This window comes from Pteropus medius, unplaced genomic scaffold (genome assembly GCF_902729225.1).
Source record: "Pteropus medius unplaced genomic scaffold, Ma_sr-lr_union100, whole genome shotgun sequence".
Lineage (NCBI taxonomy): Eukaryota > Metazoa > Chordata > Mammalia > Chiroptera > Pteropodidae > Pteropus > Pteropus medius.
In genome coordinates, this window is record NW_024352784.1 from 12034540 (window position 1) to 12059637 (window position 25098).

Below are 25098 nucleotides of genomic sequence, written 5' to 3' on the forward strand. Positions count from 1 at the left end.
AAAACAGAATCAGGGTGTCTGTCCAGTTTCCCAGAGAATAGGTAGCTATAGTCATCACCCTCCTCCCACAAGAATTGATTCCTGAACAAATATCAGTGTAGAAAAGTCAATTTAAAAGCCAAACAAAATTTAACAAGGGAGAGAAGAGATTATGGAGTACTCTAAGTATCACACAAAATTCCTGAGTCCCTAGGAAAATTATGTTTTAGTACTTCTACTTGTTTCTTAAGTTCGAGGTAAGGTTGTTAGCTTAATTCCAACTGTAATACTCTTAAAATTGAGAGAAGATAATATAAAGGTCTTAAATTATCTCTTTGTTATGCAGCTCCCATTTCCTTCACTGATTTTGCTCTTAACTATCACTCTTCCTTTCTCTTTCTTCTATTTGATCTCACCCAACTAATCATGATCTCCTTTATCATATACGACTGATTAATTTTCTTTCAAAAATACATGCGAGGAAAAAAACATGTTAAAAGCATCATATTTTGAAAAGAGTAGTTACGGGTGAGCATGTTTAACTTAGCTAATTAAGCCAATTAATTGGCACCCCATTCTTGGATAGCAGTATGCACCTCAATCAATGTGGTCATGTGAATCAAATTAAAATACACACATTTTACCTGATTAACTTATTTTTCAAATAAAGATTTACTCTTTATTAAAACAGTTAAATTTGACTAATGCAACTTTATGTGACAGTAACAAATTAAACTTTTATTGAAATCTTATTATGTGCATGGACCTGAGCTAAGTGCTCCCTGGAATTTAAAGATAAGCTAAACACAGCTTTTTAAGGTTAATATCAAATGAAAAAAACTATTAGTAAATCAGAAAGAATATAGTAAATGTTAATTTTGCTCAGAAACAATGGTCATTTATTAAACATTTATTATGAGTCAAGCAATATCTAAACATTTTCTCTAATGCTCCCAATCAGTGATTTTTATAGTTTTTTATTCAATGTTTCTATCTGTACAATGTTTGTGAGCATGTGTGCCCATATGTCCTAATCTGCAGAGTAATTATAAACTTATAGAACTTAAATACTACATTTATTTAATAAAATATATAACTTAAATACTACATTTATTTAATAAAATATATCCAAATGTTGAAATTAGAAATGATGAGGAAATATAAAGGGAAAGCTTCCAGTATCCCATGGATCATCTTTAGCATCCCCCAGGAAAAAGCCCTCACATTGAAGAACTCTACTAATTATATACACTGTGTTGCAGAGACCAGTGGTTGTCCCTCGATATTCATTATCCTTTCCTGCCATAGTGATGGGATCCCCAATTTTTATCTGGGCCCAGGTAGTCCAGAATAAAGACTGCATGTATATCTCCCATTCCAGCTAGGTGTGGCTTTGTGATTAAGTTCTAACTCTTGGGATATAGGAGAAATCAAATTTTCAAGGGAGGGACCATGCTCATTTCTCTGTCCTTCTAACCTCCTCCTTGGCATGTCCTTGTGGTGACTATGCATACAAGGGTAACATCCAAGGGTGGTAGAGCAAGACAATAAGGTTCTATTTCTGGACAACCCACTTATAGACTGTTATATGTGAGAAAAATACATTTCTATCTTACAAAAGCACTGTTATTTTTGGTCTCTGTTATATGTAACTGAACATATATACTAATTCGTGAACCATAGAAGAGCGTTATTACTCATTCTACTTACAGATGAGGAAAAAATTCAAAGAAGTTAATTTTCCAAGGTTATCCAGTTAGTGTATGATAGAATAGAAAGAGCCCAAAATCCATCCTCTTTCCACTAAAGCAGGCAACCTCCTGTGAGTTAAATACTGGAATCAAGGAGAAGGAGACATTAATTTTACCTAGAGGGATTGATGAGGGCTTCTTGATGGAGGTGGCAGTTTAATGGGATCTTAAAAGATGAGTATGGAGGAAAAGATATTCTAGGCTAATAGAACAAAGTGAACAAAGGCAAGGAGATAAGGAAGTATACAAAAAGCTCAAAAAAAGCTGTAGTCCATTGCTGTTAAGTGGTTACTATTGTTTCTTGGCTTTATTTATTTAAATAAAGTATTTTAGGGTACTTGCTACATAACAGGCATAAAAAAGGTTTTATAGGTATAGAGGTGTATATAATTCCCAAATATAGGAGAAGATACTACCGGCAATGTCTATAGGTTAAAGTCCGAATCTCATATCAAGCAAACAAGGCCTTCTCACTCAGGCTCCACCTTACCTTTCCATCTCATCTTATGCTACCACTCTATGCTTCGGCCACACAGAACTCAGAATATATGTTTCCAGGCCCCTGACCTTTGCATATAAAATTCTCTCTTCATGGACTCTCTTTTTTTCTACTCTGCCTGCAAATGTCTTACTTATTCTTTAAGAGTTAGCTAAAATTCTACCTTTCTCTGACTTCCTCAAATGGGATGGTTCCTTATAGCATATTCCCTTAGTTTCTTCACATCTTCATTCATTCATTTATCCATTCATTCAGCCAGCCTAGCCAAAATGTGTCAGGTTATAAAGGTAAAATGGTGGGAGAAATGGAGAATTAAGGAGTTTACACTGTAAGAAGAAATATCAACCATTAAAGAAACAGTTAAAATGTGGTGTGGTAACTTCTATGAAGGAAAAGAGCCTGAAGTGTAAGCACACAACAAGGGCACTATTGCTAACCTCAAGCATTAGTCAAGCTGAATTCTAGGATGCATAGGAGCGAGCTAGGCAGAGATACTCAAGGGGAATTTTAACAGCACATGCTACCATTATGCATTATCCAATAGACTCCACTAGACTATGAAACTTAATTTTTAAAGAGCATCCTATATGATTTAAGCAATAGCAATGATGACAACAGTAATGACACCAGGATTAAATACTGGCTCAGATTAATACTAAATTTATCACCACTGTACGTCAATGGACCCCTATAGTTTTTTTTTTTTTTTTGTCCTTCCTATATGTAGTATTTACTACCCTACCCTTCACCCTAACTTCAGTCCAGCATCCAGAAACTTCTTCATGTCCTCACTGGCATCTCTCAAACTTTCGAGTGCATAAGAATCACTTGGGATGCTTGTAAAAACATAGACTCCTTGGTCTCACCCTCAGAAATTATGATTCTGTAGATCTGGGATACCACTGGAGATTCTGCAATTCTAATAATCTTTCTGATCAGACCTGATGCTATCAGTTCATGGACAGCATTCTGAGTTGCAATGCTGTAGAGAAACCATACAAAGATTTTTCAGGATTATTTCCCCTTGTTCTTAAACCTGCTCTGCTGGGCTGAACTCTCTGGAACAAGAATGGCTTCTTGGCCCAGATATATATATATCTCATGTACCTTCAGAGAAACCATTACCAGAAAAAAAGGCCTCTGTGGTGATTCTCACCCATCGATCACATTCTCCATTTGGACAACTATTATATTTTCCCATTGCCTCCTAACTGAGGTCCAAGCCTATGTATAGGCTTCCCAGTGGGTGAGGAGTTATGAGTAGGGTGGCCAGTTAACTGCCCTCTACAAGGACACTGTAAGGAAAAAAGACTCAAGTAGGATAAGTAGGTCAAGTCTTTTACTTATTTTTAAATTTTTTAAAGATTCATTTCAGTCTAAATAGGAGTCTTATAATTTCACAAAAAGAAAATGATGAGAGAAACGTGGGACTCTTAAGAAAGCTTTCAGTAATTGCTTGCATTTGCCTCCATGTGTGTCATGTATGAGAATCTTAAAGTTAATAAGCTTTCAAGGGCCATGAGGACAGAAATTGTTTTTCACATGAGCATATCCCACAGTTCCCAAGGATAAAGATGACTAGAAGATTTGAAAATACTCAACTCAAAAAGGAGGAAAGGAAACCAACTCACAAAAGTTGGGAAGATAATTTTGTTGTTTAATTGGGAGATATATAATATATATAATATATATAGCACATAGAATATAGTGTTTTTTCAATAAACTTTAGCTCCCTTCCTCCTTCCATTTCTTTCTTATTATTTACTATCTAGAACTACTCTGTCCAATAGGACTTTCTGAAATAACGGACATAACCTATATTTGCACTGTTTAATACAGTATCCACTAGCCACGGTAGCTACTGAGCACTAAAAATGTGGCTAGTACAACAGAGAAACTGAATTTTAATTCTGTATTATTTTAATTAGCACTGAGGCTTGCAGCTACTGTCTTGGAGAGCACAAGTTTAGAAGCTAGCATGACATGGAGGTTGGTCATTAAGCGAGTCAATTTGTTGAATTGAATGGGTCTTTTTTCCTACAGATACACATCTGTTTAAGGTAAATGAGTGAAAAGGGCAGCTTCCCCTAGGGCTGGCCAAAAGGTGTGGTGAAAGAACAAGTCAGCAGAATCTAAACAAACAAACAAATAAAAAAGATTCTGTTATACTGACCAATGTTCCGCAAATTTTAATATGTATACAAATCACTAGGGTGCTTGTTAAAAACAGTTTCTGGTTTAGTAAGTCTTGAGTAGGGCCTTGGATTTTAAGCTCACAAGCTCTCAGGCAATAATGATGCCGCTAGTCAATGGGCCACACTTCCAGAAACAAAGTCCTATGTAGGGCCGTGGACCGACATAATTGCTATTGGCCCTACCTCTGAACTGGCTATGGCTTCGGCATTCTTGGCTCAACAGTTCACGAGTTAAGTCAAAAAAATGTTCTATTTTATTAAAGGCACACCCCTCCCCCAATCTTATGATGAACATTAAGCAACTCCTACATTCTAGAGAGAGTACTCATAACAATCTCAGCAAGTCAAATATTATTATCCACATTTTACAAATAACAAAACAGAGTTTTAGAGAGTTTGACTTAACCAAAACTCATGCAAGTACCGAGTGGTAGAGGTGGGCTTAGGACCCAGTTGCTCCTGAATCCAAAGGCTAGTCTTTCTCACTTGACTGTTACTCAAAGTGTGGTATACAGCTGAGAATCAGCCTCACCTGGAGTTTATTAGCAATGCAGACTGGCAGGCCTCATCCCAGACCCACTGAATCAGACTCTTCATTTTTAAGAAGATTTTCAGGTAATTATCATACACATTAATACTTGAGAAGCACTATCATGTTCCATATCTTTGCCTTTTAAAGCAAAGTAATGAGTGGAAGCATTAGGGCATCTCCTGATTATGGCAGTTGAGGAATGGATTTAAATTGGCTAATTTGACTCTGGAACAAATATTGATAGCTTTGCCTCTATTGCTAAATTCCAATTGCCTCATGGGTTTAGTTAAGCCAAAATTAAGCTGTTTTCTGGCAGGTAAGAGTTTTTCATTTCTGGATTATATTACATTCCCAACAGATAAAGCATCAACAATATAGCTTTAACAGTGTTCATGGGAAAAACCACAAAAATAAACAAACTTGTTTGCTGAAGGATAAATGTGCTAAATTCAGCAAATCCTTCCAAAAATCTTGCCATTATTAACCACTCCCAGGATGCTTAAAAGAAACAAACATACTTCTGGTTCCTTTCCCTTCATGAGTAATTCAGGAAAACTACCCAATTAAAAGTGAACAGCAGCCTAAATCACAAGGGTCTGTTATTATACAAAGTGACTCAAAGAAACGAATTCCTAGCTGTCTACCTCTAATGACCATCCCACTTCTGTAATGCAGCAGCTTCCTCCTCAGAGGTCTCTCACCCTTAGCTTCCTGCTGCTGGAATCAGAAATGCCATTTAAATCCTGCTTAGCAACATCTTTTAGTCTCAAGTCCATTCTTTGGCTCAGTGCCAATTCGATTACTTCTCTGTGTTCCTGAACCCATATCATCCTTTATTTTCTCTCATCCCCTTCTCTTTTCTCCGACCTTCACTCACATTGTCAGCCTTTCCTCAAGCCATTTTATTTCCTGGAGACCACTCTCTCGTCTTCTGCCCCAGAATCTTAGGTATGTCCGCCTCTAATGACCTTTCACAAAAATTTTTCTACGAAAATCTCTCTGATAATACTATACGGATATTATGATGGTTTTCAATTAACTTTTACATAACTGATGTTCTTGGCAAGTACGATGGGTGATACCGTTAAGGACCCTCTCATACTTTTTATAACCTAACTCTTCCTCTTTCCTCTCCTGTCCTCTCCTCTCTTTCTCTCTTTCCTCTACTTCCTTAGGAGGTTTTCCAAGCCACCGTCCTGGAATTTCTGGAACAAATCTCCTTGTATCCATTATGATTTCTAGTCTGGAAACAAAGTTTCAGACAACAATGTCTCACAGGAAAGTTGTCATTGTACTGCCAGCACTTGCTAGTTCTTTCTTTTATTTCTCATTATTCACCCATACACATCCCTAATAATGTACACACCCACTCCCCATATCATTTGAACCAAGCCCCTTTGACACTTTGTTTATTATCATTGCCTTACTGATATTTTTAAAATGTTAAAAATGTTAAAAATCTGATATTTTTAAAATGTTGTACCTTCTGTTGTACCTGTTTTATTCCTAAAAAGGGACACATACAGGTTCTTAGAGCTTTTACTTAAGGCTTTGGTATGGTAAATTTGTTTTCTTGTTTAGCAAATATTCACTCCTTCCTCTGCCTTGAGCTTGGCAGTATAACTTGCTTTGGCCAGTGAGGTATTAGTGGATGTGATATGAGTAGAGGTTTTAACTGTGCTTACATCCTATGCTTTTCTTCTTGTCTTTCAGTCACCATAACGAAAGCAACATACTCTGAGTAGTACTGTCCCACTGTCCGGGCCCCATAATGGAACATGGGAAGCAAAGATGCCCCAGCTGACCTGATAATCTACAGCCTGAAGCGGCTATCCCAGCCAATCAGCAAACACTTATGGGAGAAATAAATGTTTATTGTTATATGCCACTGATTCTGTGGTTGTCGATTACATACCAAAAATGGAAAATGTTATGCGATGAAAACAGTAACTGTTTCTGTTCTACCATTTACTAGTTGAGCTAGAATATCTGTATTTGAAAACGAAAGGTTTACATTCCTTGAACTCTAAGTTACTTAACAAGATTTACAGCTCATGATTCTTGAGTTTTCTACACTTTCCACAGTATATTTCCAGAAAATGGACCAAACTATGACCACTACAAAATGAAAGCTAGAAAAGGATGGGGGAAAAAAGGCACTCCAGAATCTCTCTGATTAATTCTATTTTTTAAAAGGAGAAAGAATGAAATTTAGAACTCTGGAAAATATGCTGAAGGCAAGAAGTATGTCAGGAGAGGAGGCTCCCAGACCAGTTGGTTGCAGAGTACTGAGAGAGTAACATGCAACCTTTTCACTAAGTCAGCCTTCAGGAAGCTGAACCTACAGATCATATGCAGGCTCTACTCTGAACTCTCTATTTTCAGTACCTCGCATAAGACAATAGTCAATGTATAATGGGAAAGAATGCAACAATAGAATGAAAAATGGAAACTACAGAGTGTTTAAATAGGAAATTTCTTTTTCTCTCCTCGATTTTCCTTGAGCACTTGTGTCCTGGTCTTGTCTTCTCCTGCTTCTGCCATCATAATGAAAATAATATACTTTGGATAACACTGTCCCAAACGCTGGGCCCCATAATAAAAACATCTTCTTATAGGGGATGCCTGTTTTATATAAAGGCAAATGTGAGGTTCTGCTTAACCCTAAAATACCATGACATCATACAAGAATGACAAAGCATTGACATGTAAGAACCACAGTGACTCCTTTGTTAATGGCAGACACTTTAAAAGTTCTAATATCCCTAATTCACCTTCCAAAAAGAAAAAATGCAGAAATCTGTTGTAGCTTTTTTTCAACACTTACTTAAAAATTTCCCTTGACCACAGCTTTCCTCTAGTTTTTCAATTGCCATTTGCATGTATGCCAGAAGTCATTTCCAAAAGGACCATACATTTTTAAAATGAAATCTGCTCATTAGCAAAATTAATATATTTACTTTTAATGAAAAAATTTTTAAGGAGCACTTTAATATATATGTTAAAATTTATCATTTAAGAAATTTTTTAAAGAAGGAAATGTTCTTATGCAACATGACTGAAATGCTCTGGGGAGCTCTAAAATCATTTTTTCATTAAATAGAGCTGAAATTATGTGAACAACTAGAACATGAGAAATAAAAGAGGAAAACAAAGTATAGAACACTGGGGAATGAAAAAATAGACAGCAAAAGGAACAGTGATTTGTTCAAGGTTACCTAGTGAGTCAGGAAAAAAGGCGAGAGTTGGTCCAATGCTAAGACCTGAAGCATATCTACATTAATGTGCACCAAATCTGCTATTTTCAGTAGGTAACATATTCATGTTTCTTCTATGTGGGCGAAGATATTTATATTTCTCATTCTCTCAGAGTCTAGCATGTGTTACTTCATAAGTGTTTATTAAATAAAATGATAAATAAAGCAATCCCTATCAACCAAAAGTTAACACAGCATGATTTCACACCCATAATCTCATTTAATTCTCACAACCACCTATGAAGTATTGTATAATTTATGTCTTATAGATTAATTTATGTCCAGAAATATTATGTGAATTGCTCAAGAACACATTGCCATGAATATTGGGACATTTTTACCACACCAAGCTGCTCAGCAAAACTCTCTAAAGGTTTTAGCTCTTAAGAAGGCTCAAAGAGGGTTGCATTATGTAAAAATCAATTGAAATTAGAAAAAAAAAAAAGCCTTTTGAAAGACTTAAATTCAGATACAAAGTTGATATTTAGGGGAATGAGAGCAATTTAATTAACTTGATATATATATGGCTGATCTTACTTGCTAATTGGTTGAGATATCAGTTGAACATGTCTATACAAAATTCATAGAGTCCACTGATAAATATTTGTATTTAGGGTATGTGGCAATTAAACCATAAAAACCTTAATAGAAGGCTTTGAAATAATATAGATCTACCATGAGGAAGCAGTTCTACTTAAAAATTAAATTTCTGTGCTCCATGTCTCTTCTTCAAACACTGCTCATTTGCTTTGCCAATAGATACAGAAAAGAGATTTACTCTAGCCAAAACACTGGATTCTTTAATATAGACATGGATCCCTCCTATTAGGGTACTAAAGGCTCTGTGACAAGTTGTCTTCCACCCAAAGCTACACATAGCAGAGGAGTAAGTAAGCAAACTTTGTTACCAAGCTGAAAGGCAGAAAACGAGGGAAGGAAGAACGTAGCACCACAGGCATTAAGATCTCAAACTCTACAGTCAGGCTATCTAGGTTCACTCTTAGCTCTTCCTCTTACTGTGCCACCTTGAGAATAAGTTATTTAACTTCTTCATAATTCCTTTTCCTCATCTGGAAAATGGAGAAATTAATAGTACCTCTCTCCTAGCGTCGTTAGGAGGATTAAATAGTTAAAATTTGTTAGTGTTTAAAACAGTGTCAGGTATATATATAGTAATCTCAATATAAATGTTTAATAAGTAAAAGAAAGTAGAAAGAGTGAGAGATATAATACTGGACACCCTGTGTCTTTAACATATTGTTTTCCTTCCTTCTAACAGTCGTTTACTTTCCAGAGCTGGGCCTCTTGTTTCCTACCAGTAAGCCTAACCCCATTTCCGGTCTGACCCCAAACAACTCTTGTTTGGAAAGATTTAAAAAGCCCTAGTTCAGTAGTTCAGGTGACTCAGCATTATATCAAGTTTGCTGTTATTCTTGTCCTGACCCTGTGTCCCAGTTTTAGTCACTTGTTCCTGTAATCAAGTTACAACCTTGTATTCCAGTTCTAACATTCTACTCTCTTGAGGCCCGAATCCCAGCTTGCAGAACCAGCTCCAAGTCCTCTAGCTCCTTTGAGGCAGACATCTCCCAACGGGCAGCCTCTGGACTAGACACACTTTGTTTTGTGCACACACTGTTTGAACTTTTGAAAATCAGTTGCCTGTATTTAAAAACTGCAGACTTTTAGGTGGAGGACCAGGGGATGGAGGGAGCAATTGGGGGGACCATTTTATGAACTATATAGATATCTAACCAATGTACCGTATACTTGAAACTAATTAAAATAAATAAATTTTTAAAAAACTTGGAAAAAAATTACAGATTTTTTACATAAAAATTCAAAGTTGACCTCCATTGAAAAATTATATTGTCTGACAACACTTGGCCCTATTACCCTTGGTACAATTCCACTGGTGCCGAGTGGTAGCTGCCCCCTTAGGAAGGCTGTGTGCTCTCTATTCCCCACTGTCCCTACACTTCCTGCTCCATCTGTATCTGGATCTGTTTGCTTGGACCTTGCAGGCATTTGACACTGAGTTCTAAGACTGAGAATAGCTGATACTGACCAACCATTTATTTGTGCCAGATATTCTTATAAATGCTTCCCATACTTTCCTTAATCTGTTTGTTCGTAGTAACCATTATCCTTTCAGCCCTTCTTCTTGCTTCAAACCCTCTGTCTACATGGATCTGTGTCTGTTCCATCTTCCCAAATTACTATTTTCTACCGCTCGGCAAAGAGCCACTCACAAAACTTTGTTGGACCTCCAAAATGTCAACCACTCACTCATATTGTGGCCTATTGCTGGTCTCCAATCTCCCCGTCCCAGCCAGACTCCATCGTCAAGAACTTTGGCCACCATGGTGTTTATAGAATCCCAGGTACAGAATCTCAGCCTATATTGATCAGACTGATCCTATTATCTCATGAACCAAGCTTTTACAAAATTATACATTTCATTATATATAGACAGTCTTTACCCTCACAAAACTTTTGCTCTAATTCTTGTTGGAAGCCCCGCAAAATGCATCAAATATTTATTGGTGAATTACTTATGTTTTATGCTCCGTAGTAGAAATTAATTTGAGCATTTCTTTACCAAGAGAGCCATAAAGTTTGTTCATTCCTTCTATAAGAAATTTAATCTCTTTTCAGTGAACCACATAGGAAACTAACATTATATGAACACAAGTGACTATTTTTTTTTTCCTCATGACAGGGCCTTTTGCTTTACGAAACAATAAATGAAAGAAGAAAACATCTGTGTGACTAAGCTGAGATTTAGCAAATATCAAAAGACAACTCATAAAACTCATTCTACACATTATTTTATAAGGTTTTCTGGATTGAGTAAAACTGAATTCATACTGAATTTTAAATTTAGCTGATTAAATTCTACCATTGGTTTTAAAGAAAGTCTTAATAAAAATGTTACTTACATAAGGAATCGTGTCCAAAGTATCTGTGTTGACAATTATAGGAGCAGGGCTAGCCTAAAAAGAGAGATAGAAAAAAAAATTTAAATAACAAGTAGTCTATTCTGAGAATTCGTTAACTTATTTAACGCAGAGCTCAACAGTATTTCTTGAGGACCTGTATAGGTACTGTGTCAGGTGCTGGGAGAATAAATGAAATGGCTCAAAGTTCCCTATACCCTCTAAATATTTGTTTGCTATATTTACCACATAATGAAATAAAGTCAGCAATAGCATTTATACTCATTTTCTCTTAAATTTTGTCCAACAGTAGAGGAGATGGGAATTTGTGCTGTGTATGAGGCAAGAATTTCTAAATAATTAGGTGAGAGTTAAAGTTTGCAATGTGTCTTTTCAAAATGGCTGTGCTAAAGAAATTTGATTTCCTTCTCCATGAAGCAAAATTAAACCTAAACCAATATTTATAACCCTTCTCTTTAAACTGCCTTTTTGAGAATATGTTGTATTCAATGAAAAATTAGAAGGGTTCACTTAGTGATATTATATGTTTACCTATTATATATGCTGTGGTCATATATTTTCTTTGTTATTTATACACTTCTAATCATATACCTTAGAAATCTTTGGATAGAAACCTAAAAATTAGTCAAAGATGGCAGAAAAGCATATTGGGTATGTTAAAACTTTCTAAACAATAATTTTGTACAAACTGCAGTCATTTGCCTTAAAGTTGAATAGGAATCTGTGTAGAATTGATATAGGAGAGCTATAAGCCAAGTCATTAGAAAGTAAAAGATTGCAATCTCTATTTGCATCAACCAATCTGACTTCATGAATATTGAGTAGACCTATCTTCATTTTCTAGTTTCTAGAATTTTCACGGCAACTTTCCCTTCATCCCCTGAAGGATCTTTAATCTCTTTCCCAAATTGCAGATTTCATTTAGATAGAGGAAATAACTCTCATCATGATTAATCGTGAGCTGTTCTATAGGACACAGTGGTTTTGGCAAGTGCTCAATTTTGGGGACATTTCATCAGATGTACCTCTGGAGTTAACAGTTAACAACTTTTTAAAGTTAATCTATGCCTATGAAACCCTAATCCAATGATAAAACAAACAGCAAATCCAGCAAATTATGTCACAAAACAAAATTTTATGTTTTAACTGAAAACCCTGGGCATTGAGAACATGACCCTGATCTATATATCTACACAGTGGGTCAATTTGATGTTCCTGGTTTGTTTGCTAACTCCTAATAGCAAGTTCCTTGTGGGTAAATAGGTGCTTTAGATAAAGATAGTTTTCACCACCACCACCACCACCACCACCCCCCGCCCACACACACACACACAAATAACAGTGCTTGTTAAGAGGCATTTGCTATAGGAAAAAGAACATGAGGTTTGGGATCAGAAGACCTGGTTTCAGTTTGTTTTAGTAGCTTTCTGATTACATGATTTGGGGGCTCAGCAACTTCCTGGTCATGTGATTTTGGGGCAAGTCTCTTAACCCTTTGCTTCATTTTCCTTCTCTATAGAATGGGAATAGAAATAATCACCTTCTGAAAAAGTTGTCTGAAGAATAAATGAGATAATATATTTGAATGTGTTTTCTAAACTTAGAAATCAGATTCAGTGTTAAATACTGTTAGTAAGTGTCCCTAAAGATGGACTGCTGTGAGAATATAGTATTGGATAGTTTTGAACTATTTATACCTCGGAGATTACAATACTATATTAGTGGCTAAAACTGCACTACAGAGAATTGATGAGATCATGTGAATTACTATTTATTAAATATATATTATTTGCCCATGTATAAGGATATACATATATTTCCTTATTTAATCTCCATAAACCATATTGATGAGGCATCATTATCACTATGCTTACATTATAGATGAGAAAACTGAGGCTCAGGTTCAGATTCAGGTTCAGGCTGAGATTTAACATTGGCCTTTCTAACCTCAAAATATATTTTCTCCTTACTAAGCCGATCTGTGATCTCAGGATCTAGGTGGCTCTATTATGAGAGTTCTGCAGTGATTGGAGATTTCTAACTAAAACTCCAAACAAGACACAGGAAAAGCAAAGGCCAGCCTGAAGGGAAGAGATGCCTCAGGGACTTGCCTATGAGATGTTGAAAGCAATCTGGTGATGCCTTAATGGCTTTTGTTGTTATAATGTTTGTTTTTTAGTTTTGATGACATCTATCCTATGCTTTCTAAATGGTTTCCAGGATACCAGAAAGTAGCTATGCCTTGTTTCCTTGACTAGATTGGAAACTTTCTGAGTATCATACTCAATATTTGTATTTCACCCTATTATCTAGTATAGTATGGTCAATATGTATGCATTGTCTTAATTTGGGGCTTTAAACCCATTTTATTTTTTTTCTTCTTATAGATCAAATTAATGTGGTCTGGGATGAATTCTGTAACATAAGCCCATTTCCTGTACAATGCCATTCATCACTTTTGTAGGTTTATGTTGCTATTTTCCATTTCATAGATATAAATTCGGTCTTTCTAATCAGACTCTGTATTTAGAAGTAACAAGGATTGTATACTTCCTTAGAATTCTTCGCAGCACTTAGGTATACCAAAGGAGCTCAGAAAATACTTAAGAGTTATGACTAAATGTATCTATAAAATATAGATGAGAGTATAAACAAATATAACGCCTCCTTGTAAGCTTTGGATAACATTTCTAAGAAAACCCCCAAATCTCTAGTTACCAATAAGAAATAACTATGGCTAGTTTTCCAATATCCATTATAACTTTATTTCTTTAACCAGTTACTATTATTTAACTATCCAGATTTTATGAAATAATATTATTTCATAACTCCAGGATATGGATGCTGTAAATCATGAAACACAATCTATATGATGCGGAAAGCTCATTGCTCTTTCTTGATGATGAAAAGATCTAGAAGCCACAATTAATACCTACATCTATAAAAGTCACAATTCATACAGGATGTATGAATTGTGTGAACACATACATACATCACTTATATCTGACACTGGCAACTCCACGGTGTCAGTGGCGAGGAAATGCCAAGGAGGGCTCTTCTGAACAACACATTATCCCACCGTGCTGCTAAACCAGGTTCTCTGAAGAGCCCTAATGGCTCTGTTGCGAGACGCTCACAGTCTCCCAAGACTGTTTTTACAGAAGGCCCCTGGAATCCTTTAGATACTCATGGCACATATCAGCAGAGAATAAGAACAAAGTATAGGAGAATTTCAAATATGGCCCAGGAGCGTGCTCTTCTCACCAGTTGGTAATATCAGATTGTCCTTGGCTCCGCTGGCTCCTGTTTCTAGTCTCACTTTTGAAACCACATGAGTCCATGCTTAGTTTGATCTCGTTTGGTTTCTGAGTCTTAAAACCAGTCCTCAGTTACTTTGATGATTCCCTCCAAGATTTACGTCCACACTTCACACTGACTAACTGCCATCCCACCTTCTCTCTCCATACTGGATATCCTCTTTTATTAAACTCCCAAATCAAGTTGCTGACTTAGAAGATTTCTGCATCCCCCTTCAATATGCTTATTTCCATTAACTGGAAAAAGATTTGTAACAAATATGAAAAAAAATCTTTTAATCAGAAGCTTCAAAGCTCATCGTTATGCAAATGTAGGCAAACTATAAAGGCTTAAGAAAATTAATCTCTCATGGGTGACCCAAAAATTGTAATATGCAAATGGTTTGCCTTTTATTTTACATTCTCTTCCATGTGGGGAAAGCCAATTTACAGGAAGAGAGAAGAATAAATGTAATCATAGAGAAACAGGAATCAAGAAACAAGCAGAGAGAATACTGATAAAATTCAAATTATGAGATCAAGTTCTTCATGCATTCTACCACCTTTATGTCCTTAGGTTCCATGGGATACTCACATATTCTTATATTACATCAATAACTTTGCTTACACTAGGAAAAGATAAACTTCTGTTGCTTGCCACCAAGAGAATGCAACTAATGGAGACTCTGACATAATGAATGCAGATCTTCAAAGCAGTTCATTGATTCTGACTGATGTGGTTACTTCATGATATTTGTTAAGCGCCAGATCTGGGAAATGCCTCTGGCATAAATGGGCAAGTAGTCACCAGGCCAGCTGCAATGAGGAAACCTCTTCAAGCAAAGTATTCTTTGCTTGAGGCACAAGAACATAAAACAGAAAAAGAGAGAAGCCCTCCCAGTCTTTAAGTAAATTAGATACAGCAGGGACTGAACAGTTATACTAGTAATGCTGATGGGGCTAGGAACTGTGTAGGAATCTCGACTGACCTGAAACTAACAAGTAGAAGGCAGGTAGAAGGCTGTCAGTAAGCCAAGTTAAACAGGAGGTAAAAGATAGCAAGAATAACATGTGAGCTGCTTTGGGGGCCCAGCATCATGGCTAATCTTCTCAGCCTGAAAGGACAGATTCCTTAGTGAGCAAGAAGTGACACGGGCCCTATAAACAACTTTTGTATATGGTATGGCATGACAACTTGAAACAAAATAGAAGCTACTGGAAGTTTTAAAATGAATCCATTTGTGTGTATGTGTGATTTCAATGAGAGACCTGGAGATCCCAGAACTTAAAGGTAAAACTTAGCTGGCTTAGATTGGCTGCTACAAGATACCATATAAGCAGTTTTTTAGCATCATAATTTATACAGAGGGCTGCCATTGGGGTGAGCCCCAAACAGACTATGTCCTGATCCTAACCAAGGAAGTGGAATTTGGGGGTTACTACTCACATACTCCATTAGGTCTGAAATGAGATAGCTAATATTAAGTATTGAATGGTATGCTAAGGATTAAACTCAACATAACTTTATTTTCTATTAAATTTTCTCGCTAATCTTCCATCATGTTGGCCCACTCTAGAAATTAAAAAAAAAAAAATGTAATGTGGTTGAAGGGGGACTTCTTTGTCGATTTCCTGAATTGCACTATATTTCTCTTCCCTCTACTTCTTTCCTACAATGTTAGCCTGGAGTCTCACATCCCTAGGTGTTGGTAGCGTACTATTTCTCCTCGAAGGATGTACCTGAAACCTGCGATTGCCTGGCTAGGCATCATCACTACCTAGAATCTCATGACACCATGACCCCAATACACCTAAATCTCCGTATATATTAACACTGGGATGGATAACAATAAGGGCAAGCACTTATACAGCACATATTTATATTGATTAGCTTATTTAATCCTCACATAACCCAACAAGACAGGTATTGTTATTCTCAATTCATAGGTGAGGAAACAGAGGTTAAGTAACTTTCCAAAGTTATACGTGTGGAAAATAGACAATCTTCAAACTCAAAAAATCAACTCAGAGCCCATGTTCTTGACAACCAAACTCTACTGCCTCTCAAACAAAATGAAACAGACTTTACCAGAACTCTTTGGATTCTAATTTTTACTGCTCACCAACAACTCAGAGACTGGCTCAAATTAGATCTATCCACTTTGATCCCAGCTAGTGCCAGAATCCTCCCCTTCTTACTTACTCTGGCTTAATTACTGGGCCTCAGCACATCATGTGAAAAGGCCTGCCAGAGGCATGATCCAGAAGAAGGTTAATGGTACAGATACACCGAGGCTGACTGAATTGGGATTTCTTTTGAGTAAGCTCCAAACAAAAATCTTGGTAAATGACTGATTAAAGACATCTTAATGGTTGTGTAAGAGAAGAAAAACAAAATAGGAAGAATAACACTCTAGAATCATAAAACTTTAAAGCTGGGACCTTAATGATCACTTAATTCTACCCTTTCATTTTACAAAGATGAAAATGGAGAGAGAAAAGGGAAGTCGCCTGCCCTCGATCTCACAATTATTAAGTATTAAAACCGAAGACAAGAAAATAATAAGAAAAGCAATTATAAAATATTAAGCATTTATTGAATGATAATTATGTTCCAGGAGCTGCGATAAACGCCTAAGATACATCAATACATTTAATTCTCAAACTTTTCTAAGGAAAACATTAATTTATTTTCCGTTCATTTAAAGAAAGAAAGAAAAAAAAGAAAGAATTGGAGGTTCAAAGTGGCAAAGGCACTTGCCTAAGGTCTCAGAAATACCACAACCAGGTCTCACACCCATGTCTCTCTAGCCCCAGAACCCATGCTGGTAACCACTCCCATCTCCTCATTTCCTCTCCTGAGTTTTTCCTCTACCAGGCTGAAAATGCGGTTATTTATTTATTTATTTTGCCCTGAAAGTTGCTAATTTCTCTTTCACAGTCTGAAATTTCTCATTGTACTGACTCAGATTAAATTTCCCAATTCTCAGAGGGTTTCTAGGTCCCTTAGTCTCTTACAAACCCCCATTTGAAAAATGGGACAATGCTATTTTCCAGTTAACCTATTTCCCAAGAAGTTAGCTGGAGAAATAATGCATGTGAAATGAAAGAGAGATGCTCTGTGGAGGTAAGGTTATTTTATTTATTACTGTGGTTATTTTTTGCTTTCCTAGATTGTCTTCTTTTTATATTCTCTTTCCACAAGACCAACCAAGTGGGTGGAGTTCGATCCAGTACAGCTTGGAGTCACCACCATTAGTAGCACTGAGGGGTTCTGGCCTGTTACCTGGTTTGCCCTTTCTCTGCAGTGACATAGGGAGAGTGAACAGTATGAGTGTCCAAGGGTTGGCTAGCCAAGTCTTAACTGTAGGTTAATGGCTACAGCAGGATTTCTTAAGGGAACAATTTTGGGAGAAGCTAGGATCTTGGTTTCTCTTCTCAGCATTTAACAAAATGCATGGATGATTACCTATACAGCTTACCACCAGCCTAGCTTGTAAAATAGGAAGAGAGAATGATAGATTCATGTTTGGCTTGAACTCCATCCAACTTGGCTTGCCCGAACTCTCTTCATAATAAAAATAATATCATCTTCACTTTACAGGAAACTGAGGCACAGAGACGTTAAGTATCTTGCCCAAGGTTATTCACTGGTAATAGCAAAGCTGAGAGTTATACTTGCCAGTTTGATTCCAAAATGGGTAACTTTTAAAAACTGCAAAACATTTTACTTCTGCTCCCTATTAAGATTTTATAAGTACCCGAAGTCTGCTCTAGTCAGCACAAATTCTCTCACTGATCTTTGAAAACCCACCACTATTATTTCTGCCCTTTGGACTGATGTGTTAGCATGTCTGCTTGATCCTCCTTTAAAATACAAGGTAGTGTAATATTTTTCAGAAAATGGATGATATTTTGAGATCCTCAATTAGGCTGAGTTGGGCACCTATTTATCCCCAGCGCAGGAAAAATGGGGCAGCCTGGAGAATGAGGCTCAGAAACTGGAGACCCAGAACCAAAGAGAGTTCACTTTATAAGTTTTCTCTGGAATCAATCCCACTTGAAACAAGACAAAAATTGTTTGAATTTTTAGTTTGAAGACTCTTCAGACCTCCGTCCTGTACCCTCTCCACATACCTCTTTGTACTTAGTTAAAAGCCTGAAATAAATGACTCACCAAAACTAGGTCTGCAGATCATCATTAAAACTCAAATTCATAATTATATTAGATTACCACCAATGACATGTTTTATAATTTATAAACTGTATCCACACATATTAAATCATTTTATTCTCATACTAAGAGGAAAGAGAACTAGCATTGATTGAGGAAGTACCCACTGTGTGCCAGAAAATATGGTAAGCTTTTTAACCTGTGCTTTTTGTTTACTCCTTGCAGAGGGACTTGTGGAAATCCCCCTTGACTCTTGATAAGTATACGGAGGCTCACAGGGATTCAGTGAATTTCCTGAAGTCAGACAGCTAGAGAGAAGCAAAGCTGGGATTCAAACCCACATCTGCCAACTCTAAATCCCTTGTTTTTCCCCATTATTTCATGATGCCACAAATTCTACTGATTCACACTGAGCTTTTACAAATCTTACTTGTATAAGTAGTCTCTGAAGATTACACAAAAAACGGAGTCATTAGCTCAAGTCTCAGATGTGATTTAGTCAATGTGTCCCATGCCACAATAACAATACCTATGTAATTCACTGATTTACTCGATGTGGTGCTTTTCATGGAAAAACCCATGTGGATGCCTTCTGCTCCTTTCTGCTAAGCCACCAAAGAGATATAATCTTAGCAATACAGTTGTATTTTCCAGATGTAGGTAACAGAATTCTGAGTAACCTGTCAATAACCTGATTCATCAGACTAAGATGGGGCCTTTTACTTCTGTAGCATGTGTATCAGGGCTTTGCCCACAGCAAATGGTCAATAAATAATTATTATTTAGTTCTCTCTTCTCTTCTTATTAGATCAGGGCTCTCACTACTCTGAACACACACCTTGTATGCCTACCATAAATTCACTGTTTACATTTTTTCCTTCTCCTGAATCCTGAATCAATCATGGTTCCCTCTTATCTATCCATCCAAATTCTATCCATTCCGCAAGGACAATCTCAAGTCCTAGACTCTCCATGAAAATTTCCTCAATCCTCACTGCAAGTTTCAGTCTATCCATCCTGCCCTCCAAATTTTATAGCATTTATTATTTGTACTACTTCAATTCACAATGAATTATTTGAATACTAAAGGACAGAAGTTATGTGAAAGCACCAAATCTTGACATTCTTAATGAGTATTTCCTTCTGTTCTTATTCATATTGATGGCTAAGTGGTTTACGTGTGATATTTGTATCTTTTTGCTGAAACTCTAATCATTTGAGGTCAGGCCCCTCATTTTACTTTTTTTCCACACGAGCCACACTCATTTACACTTCTAACAGTGCTTGGCATACAATATAGTCAAAAGATGATTGCTAATAGGTCTTTAGACCTATGGAACTAAAGCCACAGCAACAAGAGATAAGATGTATGAGAAAACATGAATCAACAGATTAGGCGAAATGGGTAGAAAGGGGTAATTGCTCGCTGCCCTCTGGAGACTAGCTCTTGTAACATACTGCCTAGTTTTGTTGATGTGTTAGCATCTGGGGCCTGCCATGCACTACAGATTATGCTATTCTGAACTATACCACATAAATTACGAAAAGTTATAAACATAAGTACTCCTCTGTCTACCATATGCTGGTCCTCCAAGCTCACTCTTTCTTAGTCCTCAGTACAAGTCTATGAATTAATTACATGCTATACTTATGCTCATTGTACAAATAAGGAAAGCGAGATATGAACCTATAACACAAATTGCCCAAGGCTCACTCTTCTTGACACCAAATTCATTTTTTGTCATATCACCACTCTGTGTGGAGCAAGGAAGGTAGCTGCTGGAAAATTCCCCTGCCCTAAGAGAGGCAGGGGAAATTACAGAATTTTGGTGAAAAGTTAAGGACTCAAAAATCGTGAAAAAAGCAAAATGGCATCCTAAGCATTTCTCAAACTTTTCAGATGCATGTGAAGACATATTACAAGAGACCCATTCAAATGAGAGATTTATTTGAATTCTCATGTTTTATCTTAAAATTTATGTAGTTTATATATTTTACTCCATAGCCATCTGTTTTTAATATAAAAATACTGTTTTTATTTATTTACAATGGAGTCAACCTGATATTTCAGGTAGTTTCTGTATGGCTATTAAAAATCAGGCACTCCATCTCCCTGGAAGTAACTATAATCCAGTTGAGGGACTGTGTCCCTGATATAAAGATGGCTGGACTGCTAATCAGAAGATCTCAGTTTTAGACCCAAGAAGTTTAGTAACAGGGTGAAATGGCAATTCACTGAGTCTCCCAAATCATTTCTATATTTGAAGAACAGAGTAAAATGGATGACCTCTAAGAATCCATGTCTCATCAGAGATCTAATTTCACTCATCATAAATTTTGTCCTGCTGGGAAATACTAGAAAGAAGGCAGCAAGCAACACTACACAACTCTTCCTTCTGGAAAACGATGACCTCTGCTTTTATTCAGACACAGAAAATTAGAAGACATGATGTTAACAAAGGCATGCAGAAATAAGACAAAAGTCAAATTGGAAAACACACACACACACACACACACACACACAATGATATAAAGTACTTTCTAATGAATTGGCTAAAGGATAAGGTTCTCTATGTCTTAGACAGGACATCTCAAAAATCTACTTATGATCCTCTTGTTCTGTGTTTATAGCATATTTTTTGTTTTGTTTATGAATCAGTTAATTTTCTGGTCTTAAGACCACACAATTAGTGACAAAAAATTATCTTCTATATTAAGAAGTCTAAAAGATTTGAAGTGAAGCAGAGAATTATCATCAAGCTCTTCCATCTTGCCTTTCTCCAGGTTCTATAACCCTTATCTCCAGAAAGTTTCCTAACATCTAAATTTTGCTCTCTTTTTTTTTTTCTCTTACCAACCATAATTTGATACCAGATCATCTGCACAAGGCTTAAAACATAACAGGGTAAGCCACAGAGAAGGTCTTAAAACATTTCATATCTAGAATGATTCTTTTGTGTGAAAGTAAATATTAAGGAGAGATCAAGAGGGGATGTGAGTTTAATCAACTTTTTAACCATTAGTAACCTTTAATGCGCTCACATCAATGTTAGGTCTAGAAGATGTTTCACCACCTTCCTCTAAAAGATGGCACTTGGACTAGGTTGAGGAAGGAAGAGAGTAAAAACATTATAGTTCCATTTCCCTTATTTTAAATTCCGAGAACATCTATAGGTCTATCAATATCTCTTCTACCCACTTTTCTTCAAAATTAATGTTGCATCTGGAATTATTTTCAATGAGAAAAAAGCATGGAGAAAAAACATGAAAAAGAGAAGTGAATGGGGACTAGAAAAATACAAGTTGGATAAATACTGCTAGCATTTGCTGGTGCCAATGAATATATTCTGCAGATGTGTTTTTACATTGTCATTGATTAAGCAATGAATTATCTGTTCCAAAGCTAAGAGCCTACAAATTTCTGGGTCCAAAATGCCAACCAGTTCCTCGCCCCACAGCAGCCCTAGCTTCCCAGAGTGGCAGTGTGTATGTTACTCTTGGTTTTTCAGTTTTCTAATAGCTTTCTTACCCTCAGTTATTCTGAAAAGCAAGGGTCCTGCTGGCCAATTTACCTCCTACCAGGCCAGGGATAATGCTACAACTGTGTGTTTCAGAATAAAGATGGGGGAATATTATCAGGTGCTGTGGTCAATAGGAGAAAGTAAATAGTAAGAGAGAAGAATGAAAGGAAGAGAAAGAAGGCAGAGAGGATGTTGTTTTCTGGCACATGGGGATTCTGTCACAAGTTGGAGAGCAAAATGATGGTTCCCAGGCTGAATCTCCTCTGCTCTCTTAGACCCTTTCTTCACTGGAATTGTAAACTCAGACATACTGGAACCTTTATTTGTTTTATAAAGGATTTCCTAAACCAACTGGAATGAAGATGATTACTTCCTTATGAATATATTGTTTGCAATCTTACATCTCATGACCTCTCTTTGCCCTTGCCAACTCGACAAAACCATTTGTACATCATGCTTTTATGTTATAGGATGTGCGTCTCCTGGCCTTGCACTTGGAGTCAGCAGATGAGGCTTCCAGGGCTGGTCATGCTTCTGGAGACCTTGGTCAGGTCACCTTACTCTAATAAATTATTTCTAAAGTTATATCCAACTATAAGGAAGGACTAGATGATTCTTGATTTTAATACTAACCTAATTTTGGATATAATAAAAGTAGTAATAGCATTTAGGATTTGGGTCATCTGACTGGGTTTAAGACATTTCTCCTCACATATATAATGATCTTAGCTGATTAATGTAACTGCTCTGAAACTTCCTGATCATGTATAAATGAAGATTATGGATTATTATTTAGTCAATCTCATGTGCTTCTTTGATAAGCAAATGAGATCATATATAAAAACACTATGCAATATGTAAAAGGATACATGTCGAATAATATTAAAAATGAGCAACATTAATAATGGCATCCCTTACTGAGCACTTTCCTTGATGAGCCATTGTGCTAAGTGTTTAACTCACATTATCCTATTTAAACTGCAAACAACCCCAAGAAGATGTGTGTAATATATAATGTTACAGAGGATAAAACAGGCTTGGAGAAGTTAAGCAGTTTGACCAAGATATAAAGTGGTACAGCAAGGATTCAGATCCAGGTTTTTCAAATAACTGAAACTCTGAATCGGAGCAAAAGTGCACTAGACTGATTCTAGTCCTATTAGATAATGTCTTAATACTTATCTACTTTTGATCTCGGCCACTCCAACTCTTTGAACTTCAATTTTATTATAAATGATATGAAGATATCAAAACCTGCCTTGCCTACCTTGCAAAATTGTAATGATAAAGAATTTAGTTGACCTTGTTTTGAAAACTGGAGCAAAATAGATCAGTATCGGGAAGACAGGTAGTAGCAGTAGTATAGTGGTGGTTTCAGGAACAGCAGGAATAGTAAAAGCATCTGTACAGTGTATTTTTTTTGTCTCTACACAAGATAAAAATTAGAAACTCCATTATACTTAGAGATTTTTCTGCTAAATAAAAATATCTAAATTAAGCATTAAAAAGTACAGCATATCTAGTATTAGCTCATGAAAGGTTTTGAGAGTTTGGGTTTGTGTGTGTGTGTGTGTGTGTGTGTGTGCATGCGTGCGTTTTAATTTTGCTTTGCTATATGGAGGAGGACTGCTACTATTAACTCTGAACAACTGTCCATTTTTCTATTTTGAAACAAAAATGTATTTGGGCCCATTTTTGCAATTTCCAGAAGAGGTAAAAAAATGGGAGTGGCAGAGAATGGGCTTTACTCTGTTGTATAGTAACATATATACACCATTTTGATGAGTCAACACAAACATTTTACAATGAACACAACTGAAATAAAGAGAAGGCATCCTGCACCTGGTGGTAATTTTTCATGGACTCCAGATGCCTATGCACAAGAATCACAAGACCAGCAGCAAAAGAAAATACAAATTGCACAAGAGAGGAAGATAAAAAGATAACGAGCTCTTGCCTTTTGTTCAAAGACTAAAGTGACAATTTTATTCCATTTTACCAGAAATCTGCAAATGTTCGAGCAGTTCTAGGCTATTGGAATTATCCACGTCGCTGCTGGTGTAGTTATTTTTTTCTCCATTAGGTTGAACATCTCTATAGATTAAGTGTCATCTTTATTTCTTTACTAATAGAAATTCCATTAATAGCCTTGTTCATATTCTTCAGAAGGAAATTGACTAAAAACTGGGATATTACTAAACAGAAATGCAAACTGAGCCAAGAGGAATAAAATAGAGAAATGAATCCAACATGATTGAGGATGATGAGTCAAGTAATATTTAGAATCCAGAAAGGACAAAACACACTTGGAACACCGTGAACTGGAATTGAATCTCGTCATTGAACAAATCCTATTTACAGCTGACCTAAGCATTCAACGTTTCAAACTTGACATCCAGGGACCAGAGGCTGGATCTGTGGAAGTGATGCTGGAACTGAAGAGACAAGTTTCAAGGATATATTTGAGACAAGAAAGATTACTCCTCATTATCGTCTCATTTCTACCTAAGTTTTAACATTTTAAGTATTAATCAGCCCATATAGATTTATTTAGGAAACATGATATTTAAGGCACTTGGAACTGCAGAAAGTAGGAAGAGGAAGCATGTTTTGCCCTGTAAAAGCTGTACAATGACATGTGCACAAAAGAGAAATTCCCCAAATGCTTATGATACAAAGCAGAGAAATATCACAAGAGAAATAGGGGCAAAGATGGTTGTGAAGGCAGGTGGAATCAGGGCCAGAAAGCCTGAGATCTCTCCTGGTCTTACCACTATGTGACTTTAAACAAGTACTTAACCCGACTGATCCTCTAAAATGGAGATGATAATATTGAGGCCATTTCATGTTGGTATTGGGATGATTAAATAAGAATGTATAGACTAAAGTAGTGTTTAAGTAGGTTCCCTATTCTTTTTTTTTTTTCTTTGGGGAGTT

At 36.4% G+C, this 25098-nt stretch overlaps 1 protein-coding gene across 4 annotated transcripts in view; it reads right to left on the reverse strand.

The window, feature by feature from the left end:
• Positions 1 to 25098, reverse strand: part of DLG2 (discs large MAGUK scaffold protein 2) — a 1673246-nt gene that overhangs the window by 587796 nt on the left and 1060352 nt on the right. For all 4 annotated transcript variants that reach the window (XM_039848192.1, XM_039848194.1, XM_039848195.1 and 1 more), the window contains one exon: positions 11153 to 11206. In XM_039848192.1, the coding sequence (XP_039704126.1) occupies positions 11153 to 11206 (54 nt within the window). The remainder of the gene's footprint in view (positions 1 to 11152; positions 11207 to 25098) is intronic.